Consider the following 21,874-nt stretch of genomic DNA (forward strand, 5'->3'; position numbering starts at 1 on the left):
GAAAACTGTCCCATCAGCGGCATCTGGGGAAAACTGTCCCATCAGCGGCAACTGGGAAAGCTCTCCCATCAGCGTCAACTGCGGAAAGCTGTCCCATCAGCGGCAACTGCGGAATGCTGTCCCATTAGCGACAACTGGGGAAAACTGTCCCATTAGCGGCAACTGGGAAAGCTGTCCCATCAGCGGCAACTGGGGAAAGCTGTCCCATCAGCGGCAACTGGGAAAGCTTTTCTATCAGCGGCAACTGGGAAAGCTTTCCCATCAGCGGCAACTGGGAAAGCTGATCCATCAGCGGCAACTGGGAAAGCTGTCCCATCAGCGGCAACTGAGGAAAGCTGTCCCATTAGCGGCAACTGGGAAAGCTGTATAATCAGCTGCAAATGGGAAAGCTGTCCCATGAGTGGCAACTGAGAAAGCTGTCACATCAGCGGCAACTGGGGAAAGCTGTCCCATCAGCGGCAACTGGGGAAAGCTGTCCCATCAGTGGCAACTGGGGAAAGCTGTCCCATTAGTGGCAACTGTGGAAAGCTGTCCCATTGGCAGCAACTGGAAAAGTAGTAAATTCAGCTGCAAATGTGAAAGCTGTCCCATCAGCAACAACTGGGGAAAGCTGTCCCATTAATGGCAACTGGGGAAAGCTGTCCCATTAGCGGCAAGTGGGGAAAGCTGTCCCATTAGCGGCAACTTGGGAAAGTTGTATAATCGGTGGCAACTGGGGAAAGTTGTCCCATTGGTGGCAACTGGGGAAAGCTGTATAATCATCTGCAACTGGGAAAGCTGTCCCATCAGCGGCAACTGGGAAAGCTGTCCCATCAGCGGCAACTGAGGAAAGCTGTCCCATTAGCGGCAACTGGGAAAGCTGTATTATCAGCTGCAAATGGGAAAGCAGTCCCATTAATGGCAACTGGGAAAGCTGTCCCATCAGTGGCAACTGGGGAAAGCTTTCCCATCAGCGGCAACTGGGGAAAGCTGTCCCATCAGCAGCAACTGGGGAAAGCTGTCCCATTAGCGGCAACTGGGGAAAGCTGTCCCATTATCAGCAACTGGGAAAGTAGTAAATTCAGCTGCAAATGGGAAAGCTGTCCCATTAATGGCAACTGGGGAAAGCTGTCCTATTAGCAGCAACTGGGAAAGCAGTCCCATCAGCGGCAACTGGGAAAGCTGTCCCATCAGCGGGAACTGGGAAAGCTGTCCCATAAGGGGCAACTGGGAAAGCTTTCCAATCAGCGGCAACTGGGAAAGCTTTCCCATCAGTGGCAACTGGGGAAAGCTGTCCCATCAGTGGCAACTGGGGAAAGCTGTCCCATCAGCGGCAACTGGGGAAAGCTGTCCCATCAGCGGCAACTGGGGAAAGCTATCCCATCAGCGTCAACAGGGAAAAGCTGTCCCATTAGCAGCAACTGGGAAAGCTGTCCAATCAGCAGCAAATGAGGAAAGCTGTCCCATCAGTGGCAACTGGGAAAGCTGTCCCATCAGCGGCAACTGGGGAAAGCTGTCCCATCAGCGGCAACTGGGAAAGCTTTCCCATCAGCGGCAACTGGGAAAGCTTTCCCATCAGCGGCAACTGGGAAAGCTGATCCATCAGCGGCAGCTGGGAAAGCTGTCCCATCAGCGGCAACTGAGGAAAGCTGTCCCATTAGCGGCAACTGGGAAAGCTGTATAATCAGCTGCAAATGGGAAAGCTGTCCCATTAGTGGCAACTGAAAAAGCTGTCACATCAGCGGCAACTGGGGAAAGCTGTCCCATCAGCGGCAACTGGGGAAAGCTGTCCCATCAGTGGCAACTGGGGAAAGCTGTCCCATTAGCGGCAACTGTGGAAAGCTGTCCCATTGGCAGCAACTGGAAAAGTAGTAAATTCAGCTGCAAATGTGAAAGCTGTCCCATCAGCAACAACTGGGGAAAGCTGTCCCATTAATGGCAACTGGGGAAAGCTGTCCCATTAATGGCAACTGGGGAAAGCTGTCCCATTAGCGGCAAGTGGGGAAAGCTGTCCCATTAGCGGCAACTTGGGAAAGTTGTATAATCGGTGGCAACTGGGGAAAGTTGTCCCATTGGTGGCAACTGGGGAAAGCTGTATAATCATCTGCAACTGGGAAAGCTGTCCCATCATCGGCAACTGGGAAAGCTGTCCCATCAGCGGCAACTGAGGAAAGCTGTCCCATTAGCATCAACTGGGAAAGCTGTATTATCAGCTGAAAATGGGAAAGCAGTCCCATTAATGGCAACTGGGAAAGCTGTCCCATCAGCAGAAACTGGGGAAAGCTGTCCCATTAGCGGCAACTGGGGAAAGCTGTCCCATTATCAGCAACTGGGAAAGTAGTAAATTCAGCTGCAAATGGGAAAGCTGTCCCATAAATGGCAACTGGGGAAAGATGTCCCATTAGCAGCAACTGGGAAAGCTGTCCCATCAGCGGCAACTGGGAAAGCTGTCCCATCAGCGCCAACTGGGACAGCTTTCCCATCAGCGGCAACTGGGACAGCTTTCCCATCAGCGGCAACTGGGAAAGCTTTCCCATCAGTGGCAACTGGGGAAAGCTGTCCCATCAGTGGCAACTAGGGAAAGCTGTCCCATCAGCGGCAACTAGGGAAAGCTGTCCCATCAGGGGCAACTGGGGAAAGCTATCCCATCAGCGGCAACATGGTAAAGCTGTCCCATTAGCAGCAACTGGGAAAGCTGTCCCATCAGCAGCAAATGAGGAAAGCTGTCCCATCAGTGGCAACTGGGAAAGCTGTCCCATCAGCGGCAACTGGGAAAGCTGTCCCATCAGCGGCAACTGGGAAACCTGACCCATCAGCGGCAACTGGGAAAGCTGTCCCATCAGCGGCAACTGGGGAAAGCTGTCCCATCAGCGGCAACTGGGGAAAGCTGTCCCATCAGCGGCAACTGGGGAAAGCTGTCCCATCAGCGGAAACTGGGGAAAGCTGTCCCATTTTCAGCAACTGGGAAAGTAGTAAATTCAGCAGCAAATAGGAAAGCTGTCCCATCAGCGACAACTGGAGAAAGCTGTCCCATTAATGGCAACTGGAGAAAGCTGTCCCATTGGCGGCAACTGGGGAAAGCTGTCCCATTGGTGGCAACTGGGAAAGCTGTCCCATTAGCAGAAACTGGGAAAGCTGTCCCATTAGCGGCAACTGGGAAAGCTGTCCCATCAGCGGCCACTGAGGAAAGCTGTCCCATTAGCGGCAAATGGGGAAAGCTGTCCCATCAGTGGCAACTGGGGAAATCTGTCCCATCAGCGGCAACTGGGGAAAGCTGTCCCATTAGTGGCAACGGGGGAAAGCTGTCCCATTAGCGGCAACTGGGGAAAGCTGTCCCATTATCAGCAACTGGGAAAGTAGTAAATTCAGCTGCAAATGGGAAAGCTGTCCCATCAGCGACAACTGGGGAAAGCTGTCCCATTAATGGCAATTGGGGAAAGCTGTCCCATTAGCGGCAACTGGAAAACTGTCCCATCAGCGTCAACTGGGGAAAGCTGTCCCATCAGCGGCAACTGGGAAAGCTGTCCCATCAGCGGCAACTGGGAAAGCTGACCCATCAGCGGCAATTGGGAAAGCTGTCCCATCAGTGGCAACTGGGGAAAGCTGTCCCATTAGCAGCAACTGGGAAATCTGTCCAATCAGCGACAAATGAGGAAAGCTGTCCCATCAGCGGCAACTGGGAAAGCTGACCCATCAGTGGCAACTGGGAAAGCTGTCCCATCAGCGGCAACTGGGGAAAGCTGTCCCATCAGCGGCAACTGGGGAAAGCTGTCCCATCAGCGGCAACTGGGGAAAGCTGTCCCATCAGCGGCAACTGGGGAAAGCTGTCCCATTTGCAGCAACTGGGAAAGTAGTAAATTCAGCTGCAAATGGGAAAGCTGTCCCATCAGCGACAACTGGAGAAAGCTGTCCCATTAATGGCAACTGGGGAAAGCTGTCCCATTGGCGGCAACTGGGGAAAGCTGTCCCATTAGCGGCAACTGGGAAAGCTGTCCCATCAGCGGCAACTGGGAAAGCTGTCCCATAATAGGCAACTGGGAAAGATGTCCCATCAGCGGCAACTGAGGAAAGCTGTCCCATTAGCGGCAACTGGGAAAGCTGTATAATTAGCTGCAAATGGGAAAGCTGTTCCATTAGTGGCAAATGGAAAAGCTGTCCCATCAGCGGCAACTGGGGAAAGCTGTCCCATCAGTGGCAACTGAGGAAAACTGTCCCATTAGCGGCAACTGGGAAAGCTGTCCCATCAGTGGCAACTGGGGAAATCTGTCCCATCAGCGGCAACTGGAGAAAGCTGTCCCATCAGCGGCAACTGGGGAAAGTTGTCCCATCAGCGGCAACTGGGGAAAGTTGTCCCATCAGCGGCAACGGGGGAAAGCTGTCCCATCAGCGGCAACTAAGGAAAGCTGTCCCATTAGCGGCAACTGGGAAAGCTGTCCCATCAGCGGCAACTGGGGAAAGCTGTCCCATCAGAGGCAACTGGGGAAAGCTGTCCCATCAGCGGCAACTGGGAAAAGCTGCCCCATCAGCGGCAACTGGGAAAGCTGTCCCATCAGTGGTAACTGGGGAAAGCTGTCCCATCAGCGGCAACTGGAGAAAGCTGTCCCATCAGCGGCAACTGGAGAAAGCTGATCCATCAGCGGCAACTGGGGAAAGCTGTCCCATCAGCGGCAACTGGGGAAAGCTGTCCCATCAGCGGCAACTGGGGAAAGCTGTCCTATCAGCGGCAACTGCGAAAGTAGTAAATTCAGCTGAAAATGGGAAAGCTGTCACTTCAGCGACAACTGGGGAAAGCTGTCCCATCAGCGGCAACTGGGGAAAGCTGTCCCATCAGCGGCAACTAAGGAAAGCTGTCCCATTAGCGGCAACTGGGAAAGCTGTCCCATTAGCGGCAACTGGGAAAGCTGTCCCATCAGCGGCAACTGGGGAAAGCTGTCCCATCAGCGGCAACTGGGGAAAGCTGTCCCATCAGCGTCAACTGGGGAAAGCTGCCCCATCAGCGGCAACTGGGAAAGCTGTCCCATTAATGGCAACTGGGGAAAGCTGTCCCATCAGCGGCAACTGGGGAAAGCTGTCCCATCAGCGGCAATTGGGAAAGCTGTCCCATCAGTGGCAACTGGGGAAAGCTGTCCCATCAGCAGCAACTTGGGAAAGCTGTCCCATCAGCGGCAACTGGAGAAAGCTGTCCCATCAGCGGCAACTGGGGAAAGCTGTCCCATCAGCGGCAACTGGGGAAAGCTGTCCCATCAGCGGCAACTGGGGAAAGCTGTCCCATCAGCGGCAACTGGGGAAAGCTGTCCCATCAGCGGCAACTGGGGAAAGCTGTCCCATCAGCGGCAACTGGGGAAAGCTGTCCTATCAGCGGCAACTGCGAAAGTAGTAAATTCAGCTGAAAATGGGAAAGCTGTCACTTCAGCGACATCTGGGAAAGCTGTCCCATCAGCGGCAACTGGGAAAGTAGTAAATTCAGCTGAAAAAGGGAAAGCTGTCCCATCAGCGACAACTGGGGAAAGCTGTCCCATTAATGGCAACTGGGGAAAGCTGTCCCATCAGCGGCAACTGGGGAAAGCTGTCCCATCAGCGGCAACTGGGGAAAGCTGTCCCATCAGCGGCAATTGGGAAAGCTGTCCCATCAGTGGCAACTGGGGAAAGCTGTCCCATCAGCAGCAACTTGGGAAAGCTGTCCCATCAGCGGCAACTGGGGAAAGCTGTCCCATCAGCGGCAACTGCGGAAAGCGGTCCCATCAGTGGCAACTGGGGAAAGCTGTCCCATTAGCAGCAACTGGGAAATCTGTCCAATCAACGACAAATGAGGAAAGCTGACCCATCAGTGGCAACTGGGAAAGCTGTCCCATCAGCGGCAACTGGGGAAAGCTGTCCCATCAGCGGCAACTGGGGAAAGCTGTCCCATCAGCGGCAACTGGGGAAAGCTGTCCCATCAGCGGCAACTGGGGAAAGCTGTCCCATCAGCGGCAACTGGGGAAAGCTGTCCCATCAGCGGCAACTGGGGAAAGCTGTCCCATCAGCGACAACTGGGGAAAGCTGTCCCATCAGCGGCAACTGGGAAAGTAGTAAATTCAGCTGAAAAAGGGAAAGCTGTCCCATCAGCGACAACTGGGGAAAGCTGTCCCATTAATGGCAACTGGGGAAAGCTGTCCCATCAGCGGCAACTGGGGAAAGCTGTCCCATCAGCGGCAACTGGGGAAAGCTGTCCCATCAGCGGCAATTGGGGAAAGCTGTCCCATCAGCGTAAACCAGGGAAAGCTGTCCCATTTGCAGCAACTGGGAAAGTAGTAAATTCAGCTGCAAATGGGAAAGCTGTCCCATCAGCGACAACTGGAGAAAGCTGTCCCATTATTGGCAACTGGGGAAAGCTGTCCCATTGGAGGCAACTGGGAAAAGCTGTCCTATTAGCGGCAACAGGGAAAGCTGTCCCATTAGCGGCGACTGGGAAAGCTGTCCCATCAGCGGCAACTGGGAAAGCTGTCCCATTTTCAGCAACTGGGAAAGTAGTAAATTCAGCAGCAAATAGGAAAGCTGTCCCATCAGCGACAACTGGAGAAAGCTGTCCCATTAATGGCAACTGGAGAAAGCTGTCCCATTGGCGGCAACTGGGGAAAGCTGTCCCATTGGTGGCAACTGGGAAAGCTGTCCCATTAGCAGAAACTGGGAAAGCTGTCCCATTAGCGGCAACTGGGAAAGCTGTCCCATCAGCGGCCACTGAGGAAAGCTGTCCCATTAGCGGCAAATGGGGAAAGCTGTCCCATCAGTGGCAACTGGGGAAATCTGTCCCATCAGCGGCAACTGGGGAAAGCTGTCCCATTAGTGGCAACGGGGGAAAGCTGTCCCATTAGCGGCAACTGGGGAAAGCTGTCCCATTATCAGCAACTGGGAAAGTAGTAAATTCAGCTGCAAATGGGAAAGCTGTCCCATCAGCGACAACTGGGGAAAGCTGTCCCATTAATGGCAATTGGGGAAAGCTGTCCCATTAGCGGCAACTGGAAAACTGTCCCATCAGCGTCAACTGGGGAAAGCTGTCCCATCAGCGGCAACTGGGAAAGCTGTCCCATCAGCGGCAACTGGGAAAGCTGACCCATCAGCGGCAATTGGGAAAGCTGTCCCATCAGTGGCAACTGGGGAAAGCTGTCCCATTAGCAGCAACTGGGAAATCTGTCCAATCAGCGACAAATGAGGAAAGCTGTCCCATCAGCGGCAACTGGGAAAGCTGACCCATCAGTGGCAACTGGGAAAGCTGTCCCATCAGCGGCAACTGGGGAAAGCTGTCCCATCAGCGGCAACTGGGGAAAGCTGTCCCATCAGCGGCAACTGGGGAAAGCTGTCCCATTTGCAGCAACTGGGAAAGTAGTAAATTCAGCTGCAAATGGGAAAGCTGTCCCATCAGCGACAACTGGAGAAAGCTGTCCCATTAATGGCAACTGGGGAAAGCTGTCCCATTGGCGGCAACTGGGGAAAGCTGTCCCATTAGCGGCAACTGGGAAAGCTGTCCCATCAGCGGCAACTGGGAAAGCTGTCCCATAATAGGCAACTGGGAAAGCTGTCCCATCAGCGGCAACTGAGGAAAGCTGTCCCATTAGCGGCAACTGGGAAAGCTGTATAATTAGCTGCAAATGGGTAAGCTGTTCCATTAGTGGCAAATGGAAAAGCTGTCCCATCAGCGGCAACTGGGGAAAGCTGTCCCATCAGTGGCAACTGAGGAAAACTGTCCCATTAGCGGCAACTGGGAAAGCTGTCCCATCAGTGGCAACTGGGGCAATCTGTCCCATCAGCGGCAACTGGAGAAAGCTGTCCCATCAGCGGCAACTGGGGAAAGTTCTCCCATCAGCGGCAACTGGGGAAAGCTGTCCCATCAGCGGCAACTAAGGAAAGCTGTCCGATTAGCGGCAACTGGGAAAGCTGTCCCATCAGCGGCAACTGGGGAAAGCTGTCCCATCAGCTGCAACTGGGGAAAGCTGTCCCATCAGCGGCAACTGGGGAAAGCTGTCCAATCAGCGGCAACTGGGAAAGCTTTCCCATCAGCGGCAACTGGGAAAGCTGATCCATCAGCGGCAACTGGGAAAGCTGTCCCATCAGCGGCAACTGAGGAAAGCTGTACCATTAGCGGCAACTGGGAAAGCTGTATAATCAGCTGCAAATGGGAAAGCTGTCCCATTAGTGGCAACTGAGAAAGCTGTCACATCAGCGGCAACTGGGGAAAGCTGTCCCATCAGCGGCAACTGGGGAAAGCTGTCCCATCAGTGGCAACTGGGGAAAGCTGTCCCATTAGCGGCAACTGTGGAAAGCTGTCCCATTGGCAGCAACTGGAAAAGTAGTAAATTCAGCTGCAAATGTGAAAGCTGTCCCATCAGCAACAACTGGGGAAAGCTGTCCCATTACTGGCAACTGGGGAAAGCTGTCCCATTAGCGGCAAGTGGGGAAAGCTGTCCCATTAGCGGCAACTTGGGAAAGTTGTATAATCGGTGGCAACTGGGGAAAGTTGTCCCATTGGTGGCAACTGGGGAAAGCTGTATAATCATCTGCAACTGTGAAAGCTGTCCCATCAGCGGCAACTGGGAAAGCTGTCCCATCAGCGGCAACTGAGGAAAGCTGTCCCATTAGCGGCAACTGGGAAAGCTGTATTATCAGCTGCAAATGGGAAAGCAGTCCCATTAATGGCAACTGGCAAAGCTGTCCCATCAGCAGCAACTGGGGAAAGCTGTCCCATTAGCGGCAACTGGGGAAAGCTGTCCCATTATCAGCAACTGGGAAAGTAGTAAATTCAGCTGCAAATGGGAAAGCTGTCCCATTAATGGCAACTGGGGAAAGCTGTCCCATCAGCGGCAACTGGGAAAGCTGTCCCATCAGCGGCAACTGGGAAAGCTGTCCCATCAGCGGCAACTGGGAAAGCTGTCCCATCAGCGGCAACTGGGAAAGCTGTCCCATCAGCGGCAACTGGGACAGCTTTCCCATCAGCGGCAACTGGGAAAGCTTTCCCATCAGTGGCAACTGGGGAAAGCTGTCCCATCAGTGGCAACTGGGGAAAGCTGTCCCATCAGCGGCAACTAGGGAAAGCTGTCCCATCAGGGGCAACTGGGGAAAGCTATCCCATCAGCGGCAACATGGAAAAGCTGTCCCATTAGCAGCAACTGGGAAAGCTGTCCAATCAGCAGCAAATGAGGAAAGCTGTCCCATCAGTGGCAACTGGGAAAGCTGTCCCATCAGCGGCAACTGGGAAAGCTGTCCCATCAGCGGTAACTGGGAAACCTGACCCATCAGTGGCAACTGGGAAAGCTGTCCCATCAGCGGCAACTGGGGAAAGCTGTCCCATCAGCGGCAACTGGGGAAAGCTGTCCCATCAGCGGCAACTGGGGAAAGCTGTCCCATCAGCGGCAACTGGGGAAAGCTGTCCCATTTTCAGCAACTGGGAAAGTAGTAAATTCAGCAGCAAATAGGAAAGCTGTCCCATCAGCGACAACTGGAGAAAGCTGTCCGATTAATGGCAACTGGACAAAGCTGTCCCATTGGCGGCAACTGGGGAAAGCTGTCCCATTGGTGGCAACTGGGAAAGCTGTCCCATTAGCAGAAACTGGGAAAGCTGTCCCATTAGCGGCAACTGGGAAAGCTGTCCCATTAGCGGCAACTGGGAAAGCTGTCCCATCAGCGGTCACTGAGGAAAGCTGTCCCATTAGCGGCAAATGGGGATAGCTGTCCCATCAGTGGCAACTGGGGAAATCTGTCCCATCAGCGGCAACTGGGGAAAGCTGTCCCATTAGTGGCAACGGGGGAAAGCTGTCCCATTAGCGGCAACTGGGGAAAGCTGTCCCATTATCAGCAACTGGGAAAGTAGTAAATTCAGCTGCAAATGGGAAAGCTGTCCCATCAGCGACAACTGGGGAAAGCTGTCCCATTAATGGCAATTGGGGAAAGCTGTCCCATTAGCGGCAACTGGAAAACTGTCCCATCATCGTCAACTGGGGAAAGCTGTCCCATTACCAGCAACTGGGAAAGCTGTCCCATCAGCGGCAACTGGGAAAGCTGACCCATCAGCGGCAATTGGGAAAGCTGTCCCATCAGTGGCAACTGGGGAAAGCTGTCCCATCAGCAGCAACTTGGGAAAGCTGTCCCATCAGCGGCAACTGGGGAAAGCTGTCCCATCAGCGGCAACTGCGGAAAGCGGTCCCATCAGTGGCAACTGGGGAAAGCTGTCCCATTAGCAGCAACTGGGAAATCTGTCCAATCAGCGACAAATGAGGAAAGCTGTCCCATCAGCGGCAACTGGGAAAGCTGACCCATCAGTGGCAACTGGAGAAAGCTGTCCCATCAGCGGCAACTGGGGAAAGCTGTCCCATCAGCGGCAACTGGGGAAAGCTGTCCCATCAGCGGCAACTGGGGAAAGCTGTCCCATCAGCGGCAACTGGGGAAAGCTGTCCCATTTGCAGCAACTGGGAAAGTAGTAAATTCAGCTGCAAATGGGAAAGCTGTCCCATCAGCGACAACTGGAGAAAGCTGTCCCATTGGCGGCAACTGGGGAAAGCTGTCCCATTAGCGGCAACTGGGAAAGCTGTCCCATCAGCGGCAACTGGGGAAAGCTGTCCCATCAGCGGCAACTGGGGAAAGCTGTCCCATCAGCGGCAACTGGGGAAAGCGGTCCCATCAGCGGCAACTGGGGAAAGTTGTCCCATCAGCGGCAACTGGGGAAAGCTGTCCCATCAGCGGCAACTGGGGAAAGCTGTCCCATCAGCGGCAACTAAGGAAAGCTGTCCCATTAGCGGCAACTGGGAAAGCTGTCCCATCAGCGGCAACTGGGGAAAGCTGTCCCATCAGCGGCAACTGGGGAAAGCTGTCCCATCAGCGTCAACTGGGGAAAGCTGCCCATCAGCGGCAACTGGGAAAGCTGTCCCATCAGTGGTAACTGGGGAAAGCTGTCCCATCAGCGGCAACTGGAGAAAGCTGTCCCATCAGCGGCAACTGGGGAAAGCTGTCCCATCAGCGGCAACTGGGGAAAGCTGTCCCATCAGCAGCAACTGGGGAAAGCTGTCCCATCAGCGGCAACTGGGGAAAGCTGTCCTATCAGCGGCAACTGCGAAAGTAGTAAATTCAGCTGAAAATGGGAAAGCTGTCACTTCAGCGACAACTGGGGAAAGCTGTCCCATCAGCGGCAACTGGGAAAGTAGTAAATTCAGCTGAAAAAGGGAAAGCTGTCCCATCAGCGACAACTGGGGAAAGCTGTCCCATTAATGGCAACTGGGGAAAGCTGTCCCATCAGCGGCAACTGGGGAAAGCTGTCCCATCAGCGGCAATTGGGAAAGCTGTCCCATCAGTGGCAACTGGGGAAAGCTGTCCCATCAGCGGCAACTTGGGAAAGCTGTCCCATCAGCGGCAACTGGGGAAAGCTGTCCCATCAGCGGCAACTGCGGAAAGCGGTCCCATCAGTGGCAACTGGGGAAAGCTGTCCCATTAGCAGCAACTGGGAAATCTGTCCAATCAACGACAAATGAGGAAAGCTGTCCCATCAGCGGCAACTGGGAAAGCTGACCCATCAGTGGCAACTGGGAAAGCTGTCCCATCAGCGGCAACTGGGGAAAGCTGTCCCATCAGCGGCAACTGGGGAAAGCTGTCCCATCAGCGGAAACTGGGGAAAGCTGTCCCATCAGCGGAAACTGGGGAAAGCTGTCCCATCAGCGGCAACTGGGGAAAGCTGTCCCATCAGCGGCAACTGGGGAAAGCTGTCACATCAGCGGCAACTGGGGAAAGCTGTCCCATCAGCGGCAACTGGGGAAAGCTGTCCCATCAGCGACAACTGGGGAAAGCTGTCCCATCAGCGGCAACTGGGAAAGTAGTAAATTCAGCTGAAAAAGGGAAAGCTGTCCCATCAGCGACAACTGGGGAAAGCTGTCCCATTAATGGCAACTGGGGAAAGCTGTCCCATCAGCGGCAACTGGGGAAAGCTGTCCCATCAGCGGCAACTGGGGAAAGCTGTCCCATCAGCGGCAATTGGGGAAAGCTGTCCCATCAGCGTAAACTAGGGAAAGCTGTCCCATTTGCAGCAACTGGGAAAGTAGTAAATTCAGCTGCAAATGGGAAAGCTGTCCCATCAGCGACAACTGGATAAAGCTGTCCCATTATTGGCAACTGGGGAAAGCTGTCCCATTGGCGGCAACTGGGAAAAGCTGTCCTATTAGCGGCAACAGGGAAAGCTGTCCCATTAGCGGCGACTGGGAAAGCTGTCCCATCAGCGGCAACTGGGAAAGCTGTCCCATTTGCAGCAACTGGGAAAGTAGTAAATTCAGCTGCAAATGGGAAAGCTGTCCCATCAGCGACAACTGGAGAAAGCTGTCCCATTAATGGCAACTGGGGAAAGCTGGCCCATTGGCGGCAACTGGGGAAAGCTGTCCCATTAGCGGCAACTGGGAAAGCTGTCCCATCAGCGGCAACTGGGAAATCTGTCCCATAATAGGCAACTGGGAAAGCTGTCCCATCAGTGGCAACTGAGGAAAGCTGTCCCATTAGCGGCAACTGGGAAAGCTGTATAATTAGCTGCAAATGGGAAAGCTGTTCCATTAGTGGCAAATGGAAAAGCTGTCCCATCAGCGGCAACTGTGGAAAGATGTCCCATCAGTGGCAACTGAGGAAAACTGTCCCATTAGCGGCAACTGGGAAAGCTGTCCCATCAGTGGCAACTGGGGAAATCTGTCCCATCAGCGGCAACTGGGGAAAGTTGTCCCATCAGCGGCAACTGGGGAAAGTTGTCCCATCAGCGGCAACTGGGGAAAGCTGTCCCATCAGCGGCAACTAAGGAAAGCTGTCCGATTAGCGGCAACTGGGAAAGCTGTGCCATCAGCGGCAACTGGGAAAGCTGTGCCATCAGCGGCAACTGGGGAAAGCTGTCCCATCAGCTGCAACTGGGGAAAGCTGTCCCATCAGCGGCAACTGGGGAAAGCTGTCCAATCAGCGGCAACTGGGAAAGCTGTCCCATCAGTGGTAACTGGGGAAAGCTGTCCCATCAGCGGCAACTGAAGAAAGCTGTCCCATCAGCGGCAACTGGGGAAAGCTGTCCCATCAGCGGCAACTGGGAAAAGCTGTCCCATCAGCGGCAACTGGGGAAAGCTGTCCCATCAGCGGCAAGTGGGGAAAGCTGTCCCATCAGCGGCAACTGGGGAAAGCTGTCCCATCAGCAGCAACTGGGGAAAGCTGTCCTATCAGCGGCAACTGCGAAAGTAGTAAATTCAGCTGAAATGGGAAAGCTGTCACTTCAGCGACAACTGGGGAAAGCTGTCCCATCAGCGGCAACTGGGAAAGTAGTAAATTCAGCTGAAAAAGGGAAAGCTGTCCCATTAATGACAACTGGGGAAAGCTGTCCCATTAATGGCAACTGGGGAAAGCTGTCCCATCAGCGGCAACTGGGGAAAGCTGTCCCATCAGCGGCAACTGGGGAAAGCTGTCCCATCAGCGGCAATTGGGACAGCTGTCCCATCAGTGGCAACTGGGGAAAGCTGTCCCATCAGCAGCAACTTGGGAAAGCTGTCCCATCAGCGGCAACTGGGGAAAGCTGTCCCATCAGCGGCAACTGAGGAAAGCGGTCCCATCAGTGGCAACTGGGGAAAGCTGTCCCATTAGCAGCAACTGGGAAATCTGTCCAATCAGCGAAAAATGAGGAAAGCTGTCCCATCAGCAGCAACTGGGAAAGCTGACCCATCAGTGGCAACTGGGAAAGCTGTCCCATCAGCGGCAACTGGGGAAAGCTGTCCCATCAGCGGCAACTGGGGAAAGCTGTCCCATCAGCGGCAACTGGGGAAAGCTGTCCCATCAGCGGCAACTGGGGAAAGCTGTCCCATCAGCGGCAACTGGGGAAAGCGGTCCCATCAGCGGCAACTGGGGAAAGCTGTCCCATCAGCGACAACTGGGGAAAGCTGTCCCATCAGCGGCAACTGGGAAAGTCGTAAATTCAGCTGAAAAAGGGAAAGCTGTCCCATCAGCGACAACTGGGGAAAGCTGTCCCATTAATGGCAACTGGGGAAAGCTGTCCCATCAGCGGCAACTGGGGAAAGCTGTCCCATCAGCGGCAACTGGGGAAAGCTGTCCCATCAGCGGCAATTGGGGAAAGTTGTCCCATCAGCGGAAACCAGGAAAAGCTGTCCCTTTTGCAGCAACTGGGAAAGTAGTAAATTCAGCTGCAAATGGGAAAGCTGTCCCATCAGCGACAACTGGAGAAAGCTGTCCCATTATTGGCAACTGGTGAAAGCTGTCCCATTGGCGGCAACTGGGAAAAGCTGTTCCATTAGCGGCAACAGGGAAAGCTGTCCCATTAGCGGCGACTGGGAAAGCTGTCCCATCAGCGGCAACTGGGAAAGCTGTCCCATCATTGGCAACTGGGAAAGCTGTCCCATCAGCGGCAACTGAGGAAAGCTGTCCCATTAGCGGCAACTGGGAAAGCTGTATAATTAGCTGCAAATGGGAAAGCTGTCCCATTAGTGGCAACTGGGAAAGCTGTCCCATCAGCAGCAACTGGGGAAAGCTGTCCCATCAGTGGCAACTGAGGAAAGCTGTCCCATTAGCGGCAACTGGGAAAGCTGTCCCATCAGTGGCAACTGGGGAAAGTCGTCCCATCAGCGGCAACTGGGTAAAGCTGTCCCATCAGCGGAAACTAAGGAAAGCTGTCCCATTAGCGACAAAGGGGAAAGCAGTCCCATCAGCGGCAACTGGGGAAAGCTGTCCCATCAGCGGCAACTGGGGAAAGCTGTCCCATCAGCGGCAACTGGGGAAAGCTGTCCCATCAGCGGCAACTGGGGAAAGCTGTCCCATCAGCGGCAACTGGGGAAAGCTGTCCCATCAGCGGCAACTGGGGAAAGCTGTCCCATCAGCGGCAACTGGGGAAAGCTGTCCCATCAGCGGCAACTGGGGAAAGCTGTCCCATCAGCGGCAACTGGGGAAAGCTGTCCCATCAGCGGCAACTGGGAAAGTAGTAAATTCAGCTGAAAATGGGAAATCTGTCCCATCAGCGGCAACTGGGGAAAGCTGTCCCATCAGCGGCAACTGGGGAAAGCTGTCCCATCAGCGGCAACTGCGAAAGCTGTCCCATCAGCGGCAACTAAGGAAAGCTGTCCCATTAATGGCAACTGGGAAAGCTGTCCCATCAGCGGCAACTGGGGAAAGCTGTCCCATTAGCGGCAACTGGGAAAGCTGTCCCATTAGCGGCAACTGGGAAAGCTGTCCTATTAGCGGCAACTGGGAAAGCTGTCCCATCAGCGGCAACTAAGGAAAGCTGTCCCATTAATGGCAACTGGGAAAGCTGTCCCATCAGCGGCAACTGGGGAAAGCTGTCCCATTAGCGGCAACTGGGAAAGCTGTCCCATTAGCGGCAACTGGGAAAGCTGTCCCATCAGCGGCAACTGGGAAAGCTGTCCCATCATAGGCAACTGGGAAAGCTGTCCCATCCGCGGCAACTGAGGAAAGCTGTCCCATTAGCGGCAACTGGGAAAGCTGTATAATTAGCTGCAAATGGGAAAGCTGTCCCATTAGTGGTAACTGGAAAAGCTGTCCCATCAGCGGCAACTGGGTAAAGCTGTCCCATCAGTGGCAACTGAGGAAAGCTGTCCCATTAGCGGCAACTGGGAAAGCTGTCCATCAGTGGCAACTGGGGAAATCAGTCCCATCAGCGGCAACTGGGGAAAGATGTCCCATTAGCGGCAACTGGGAAAGCTGTCTTATCAGCGGCAACTGGGAAAGCTGTCCCATCATTGGCAACTGGGAAAGCTATCCCATCAGAGGCAACTGAGGAAAGCTGTCCCATTAGCGGCAACTGAGGAAAGTTGTATAATTAGCTGCAAATGGGAAAGCTGTCCCATCAGCGGCAACTGGGGAAAGCTGTACCATCAGCGGCAACTGGGGAAAGCTGTCCCATTAGCGGCAACTGGGGAAAGCTGTCCCATCAGCGGCAACTGGGAAAGTAGTAAATTCAGCTGAAAATGGGAAACCTGTCCCATCAGCGACAACTGGGGAAAGCTGTCCCATCAGCGGCAACTGGGAAAGTAGTAAATTCAGCTGAAAATGGGAAAGCTGTCCCATCAGCGACAACTGGGGAAAGTTGTCCCATTAATGGCAACTGGGGAAAGCTGTCCCATCAGCGGCAACTGGGGAAAGCTGTCCCATCAGCGGCAACTGGGGAAAGCTGTCCCATCAGCGGCAACTGGGGAAAGCTGTCCCATCAGCGGCAATTGGGGAAAGCTGTCCCATCAGCGGAAACTGGGGAAAGCTGTCCCATTTGCAGCAACTGGGAAAGTAGTAAATTCAGCTGCAAATGGGAAAGCTGTCCCATCAGCGACAACTGGAGAAAGCTGTCCCCTTAATGGCAACTGGGGAAAGCTGTCCCATTGGCTGCAACTTGGAAAAGCTGTCCCATTAGCGGCAACTGGGAAAGCTGTCCCATCAGCGGCAACTGGGAAAGCTGTCCCATCAGCGGCAACTGGGAAAGCTGTCCCATCATCGGCAACTGGGAAAGCTGTCACATCAGCGGCAACTGAGGAAAGCTGTCCCATTAGCGGCAACTGGGAAAGCTGTATAATTAGCTGCAAATGGGAAAGCTGTCCCATTAGTGGCAACTGGGAAAGCTGTCCCATCAGCGGCAACTGGGGAAAGCTGTCCCATCAGTGGCAACTGAGGAAAGCTGTCCCATTAGCGGCAACTGGGAAAGCTGTCCCATCAGTGGCAACTGGGGAAAGTTGTCCCATCAGCGGCAACTGTGGAAACGTGTCTCATCAGCGGAAACTAAGGAAATCTGTCCCATTAGCGACAAAGGGGAAAGCAGTCCCATCAGCGGCAACTGGGGAAGCTGTCCCATCAGCGGTAACTGGGGAAAGCTGTCCCATCAGCGGCAACTGGGGAAAGCTGTCCCATCAGCGGCAACTGGGGAAAGCTGTCCCATCAGCGGCAACTGGGTAAAGCTGTCCCACCAGCGGCAACTGGGGAAAGCTGTCCCATCAGCAGCAACTGGGAAAGTAGTAAATTCAGCTGAAAATGGGAAATCTGTCCCATCAGCGGCAACTGGGGAAAGCTGTCCCATCAGCGGCAACTGGGGAAAGCTGTCCCATCAGCGGCTACTGGGAAAGCTGTCCCATCAGCGGCAACTGGGGAAAGCTCTCCCATCAGTGGCAACTTAGGAAAGCTGTCCCATTAGCGGCAACTGGGAAAGCTGTCCCATCAGCGGCAATTGGGGAAAGCTGTCCCATCAGCGGAAACTGGGGAAAGCTGTCCCATTTGCAGCAACTGGGAAAGTAGTAAATTCAGCTGCAAATGGGAAAGCTGTCCCATCAGCGGCAACTGGGGAAAGCTCTCCCATCAGTGGCAACTTAGGAAAGCTGTCCCATTAGCGGCAACTGGGAAAGCTGTCCAATCAGTGGCAACTAGGGAAAGTTGTCCCATCAGCGGCAACTGGGGAAAGCTGTCCCATCAGCGGAAACTAAGGAAAGCTGTCCCATTAGCGACAAAGGGGAAAGCAGTCCCATCAGCGGCAACTGGGAAAGCTGTCCCATCAGCCGTAACTGGGGAAAGCTGTCCCATCAGCGGCAACAGGGGAAAGCTGTCCCATCAGCGGCAACTGGGGAAAGCTGTCCCATCAGCGGCAACTGGGGAAAGCTGTCCCATCAGCGGCAACTGGGGAAAGCTGTCCCATCAGCGGCAACTGGGGAAAGCTGTCCCATCAGCGGCAAGTGGGGAAAGCTGTCCCATCAGCTGCAACTGGGAAAGTAGTAAATTCAGCTAAAAATGGGAAATCTGTCCCATCAGCGGCAACTGGGGAAAGCTGTCCCATCAGCGGCAACTGGGGAAAGCTGTCCCATCAGCGGCAACTGGGAAAGCTGTCCCATCAGCGGCAACTAAGGAAAGCTGTCCCATTAATGGCAACTGGGAAAGCTGTCCCATCAGCGGCAACTGGGGAAAGCTGTCCCATTAGCGGCAACTGGGAAAGCTGTCCCATCAGCGGCAATTGGGAAAGCTGTCCCATCAGCGGCAACTGGGACAGCTGTCCCATCAGCGGCAACTGGCACAGCTGTCCCATCAGCGGCAACTGGGAAAGCTGTCCCATCTTAGGCAACTGGGAAAGCTGTCCCATCCGCGGCAACTGAAAAAAGCTGTCCCATTAGCGGCAACTGGGAAAGCTGTATAATTAGCTGCAAATGGGAAAGCTGTCCCATTAGTGGCAACTGGAAAAGCTGTCCCATCAGCGGCAACTGGGGAAAGCTGTCCCATCAGTGGTAACTGAGGAAAGCTGTCCCATTAGCTGCAACTGGGAAAGCTGTCCCATCAGTGGCAACTGGGGAAAGCTGTCCCATCAGCGGCAACTGGGGAAATCTGTCCCATCAGCGGCAACTGGGAAAGCTGTCCCATCAGTGGTAACTGGGGAAAGCTATCCCATCAGCGGCAACTGGGGAAAGCTGTCCCATCAGCGGCAACTGGGGAAAGCTGTCCCATCAGCGGCAACTGGGGAAAGCTGTCCCTTCAGCGGCAACTGGGGAAAGCTGTCCCATCAGCGGCAACTGGGGAAAGCTGTCCCATCAGCGGCAACTGGGGAAAACTGTCCCATCAGCGGCAACTGGGAAAGTAGTAAATTCAGCTGAAAATGGGAAAGCTGTCCCATCAGCGACAACTGGGGAAAGCTGTCCCATAAGCGGCAACTGGGAAAGTAGTAAATTCAGCTGAAAATGGGAAAGCTGTCCCATCAGCGACAACTGGGGAAAGCTGTCCCATTAATGGCAACTGGGGAAAGCTGTCCCATCAGTGGCAACTGGGGAAAGCTGTCCCATCAGCGGCAACTGGGGAAAGCTGTCCCATCAGCGGCAATTGGGGAAAGCTGTCCCATCAGCGGAAACTGGGGAAAGCTGTCCCATTTGCAGCAACTGGGAAAGTAGTAAATTCAGCTGCAAATGGGAAAGCTGTCCCATCAGCGACAACTGGAGAAAGCTTTCCCATTAATGGCAACTGGGGAAAGCTGTCCCATTGGCGGCAACTGGGAAAAGCTGTCCCATTAGCGGCAACTGGGAAAGCTGTCCCATCAGCGGCAACTGGGAAAGCTGTCCCATCATCGGCAACTGGGAAAGCTGTCCCATCAGCGGCAACTGAGGAAAGCTGTCCCATTAGCGGCAACTGGGAAAGCTTTATAGTTAGCTGCAAATGGGAAAGCTGTCCCATTAGTGGCAACTGGGAAAGCTGTCCCATCAGCGGCATCTTGGGAAAGCTGTCCCATCAGCGGCATCTGGGGAAAGCTGTCCCATCAGCGGCAACTGGGAAAGCTGTCCCATCAGCGGCAACTAAGGAAAGCTGTCCCATTAACGGCAGCTGGGAAAGCTGTCCCATCAGTGGCAACTGGGGAAAGCTGTCCCATCAGCGGAAACTGGGGAAAGCTGTCCCATCAGCGGAAACTGGGGAAAGCTGTCCCTTCAGCGGCAACTGGGGATAGCTGTCCCATCAGCGGCAACTGGGGAAAGCGGTCCCATCAGCGTCAACTGGGAAAGTAGTAAATTCAGCTGAAAATGGGAAAGCTGTCCCATCAGCGACAACTGGGGAAAGCTGTCCCATTAATGGCAACTGGGGAAAGCTGTCCCATCAGCGGCAACTGGGAAAGCTGCCCCATCAGCGGCAACTGGGGAAAGCTGCCCCATCAGCGGCAACTGGGGAAAGCTGTCCCATCAGCGGCAACTGGGAAAGCTGTCCCATCAGCGGCAACTGGGAAAGCTGCCCCATCAGCGGCAACTGGGGAAAGCTGCCCCATCAGCGGCAACTGGGGAAAGCTGTCCCATCAGCGGCAACTAGGGAAAGCTGTCCCATCAGCGGCAACTGGGGAAAGCTGTCCCATCAGCGGCAATTGGGGAAAGCTGTCCCATCAGCGGAATCTGGGGAAAGCTGTCCCATTTGCAGCAACTGGGAAAGTAGTAAATTCAGCTGCAAATGGGAAAGCTGTCCCATCAGCGACAACTGGAGAAAGCTGTCCCCTTAATGGCAACTGGGGAAAGCTGTCCCATTGGATGCAACTTGGAAAATCTGTCCCATTAGCGGCAACTGGGAAAGCTGTCTCATCAGCGGAAACTGGGGAAAGCTGTCTCATTAGCAGCAACTGAAAAAGTAGTAAATTCAGCTGTAAATGGGAAAGCTGTCCCATCAGCGACAACTGGCGAAAGCTGTCCCATTAATGGCAACTGGGGAAAGCTGTCCCATTAGCGGCAACTGGGGAAAGTTGTATAATCATCTGCAACTGGGGACAGCTGTCTGATCAGCTGCAGCTGGAAAAGCTGTCCCATTAGCGGCAACTGAGAAAGCTGTCCCATCAGCGGCAACTGGGAAAGCTGTCCCATGAGCTGCAACTGGGGAAAGCTGTATAATCAGAGACAACTGGGGAAAGCTGTCCCATCAGTTGCAACTGGGGAAAGCTGTCCCATTAATGTCAACTGGGGAAAGCTGTCCCATCAGCGGCAACTGGGGAAAGTTGTATAATCAGCGGCAACTGGGGAAAGTTGTCCCATTGGTGGCAACTGGGGAAAGCTGTATAATCATCTGCAACTGGGGACAGCTGTCTGATCAGCGGCAACTGGGGATAGCTGTCCGATCAGCGGCAACTGGAAAAGCTGTCCCATTAGTGGCAACTGAGAAAGCTGTCCCATTAGCGGCAACTGGGGAAAGCTGTCCCATCAGCTGCAACTGGGAAAGCTGTCCCATCAGCTGCAACTGGGGAAAGCTGTATAATCAGCGGCAACTGGGGAAAACTGTACCATTAGCAGCAACTGGGAAAGCTGAATAATCAGTGGCAACTGGGGAAAACTGTCCCATCAACGGCAACTAGGGAGAACTGTCCCATCAACGGCAACTAGGGAAAACTGTCCCGTCGGCAGCAACTGCGGACAGCTGTGCCGTCGGCGGCAACTGGGGACACCTGTCCCGCTGGCGGCAACTGGTTAAAGACATATGATCAGCGACATAATGCAGAGGTAGATGGGTATTAAGTGTGTAACCAGAATCTTTTCCCCCAGACATCATCCAGCGGTGGACATTTAAGCTTCCCTCCTTGTCCGTCAAGGCGTTTGAATATAACTCTGAGCATTATGTGGTGATCACGCACCCGTTTGATGGCAGATGCACCTTCCTGGAGTGGGATCATGTGGCGTATCAGTTCAGATACTACGACAGTATTAAAGGTGAGCGCTCCTGCCCCGGGATGGTGTGAGGGGTGATTGCCTAGCACTGTTCTTATGAATGACACCATTTGGTGAAAATAATTTTTTTAGTTAGGGATTTGTTGCAATTGTATCCAGTCTGGACAATCTTCTTACAAAATTCCAGAATGATACCTGATACTAGTAGAATGGGAGAGCGAGATTTGTGCTGCTGATGTATATAGCTCACAGAGATTTGTCTAGACCGGATACATTGTAACAAACCCTCAACTGTTGGAATTATAAAGCCCAGTCCAGATATGGCAGAATCAATGAAAGTCAAAATTTTACTCGTCTTTATGAATGATCCTTCTCTAGGACTCAGCAGAAACTTGTGACTCCATAGAGATTTTGTAATAGTTGTAGTTTATAGTTAATGCTCCTAGGACTAGTTAATGTGGGAATTAGGATGGTAATAATTTACAAAAAACACTTTAAATCTCCAGGCTCCACCCCTGACTTGCTTGTTTTAATTTGCATAATAGGCACCACCTCCCAGGAAGTCCATTCCACTAGACAATCTCAACCTCCCCCAAAAAATGTGGTTGTGACATATGAATTGCATAGCTGATGGTCATGGTCTTGGTCCAGCACAGGCTTTACCTGGGAACTTGTAGAGCATGATGAACACTTTAGCTTGATTTTGGAGACCTTTTGTGAGAAGCCCCTTTTTTCCAGAGGTTTGTGAGGGAACCCCCATAGAC

General features: G+C 53.8%; 1 protein-coding gene across 1 annotated transcript in view; it reads left to right on the forward strand.

Annotated features, from left to right (window-relative positions):
• LOC141171941 (leucine-rich glioma-inactivated protein 1-like) overlaps positions 1-21,874 on the forward strand; it is a 41,295-nt gene that overhangs the window by 17,919 nt on the left and 1,502 nt on the right. The window contains exon 8 of the mRNA XM_073655654.1: positions 20,988-21,152. Within this exon, the coding sequence (XP_073511755.1) occupies positions 20,988-21,152 (165 nt within the window). The remainder of the gene's footprint in view (positions 1-20,987; positions 21,153-21,874) is intronic.

The sequence above is a fragment of the Phyllobates terribilis genome, unplaced genomic scaffold (genome assembly GCF_046119375.1).
Source record: "Phyllobates terribilis strain yellow unplaced genomic scaffold, ASM4611937v1 Scaffold_12__6_contigs__length_324123572, whole genome shotgun sequence".
NCBI lineage: Eukaryota > Metazoa > Chordata > Amphibia > Anura > Dendrobatidae > Phyllobates > Phyllobates terribilis.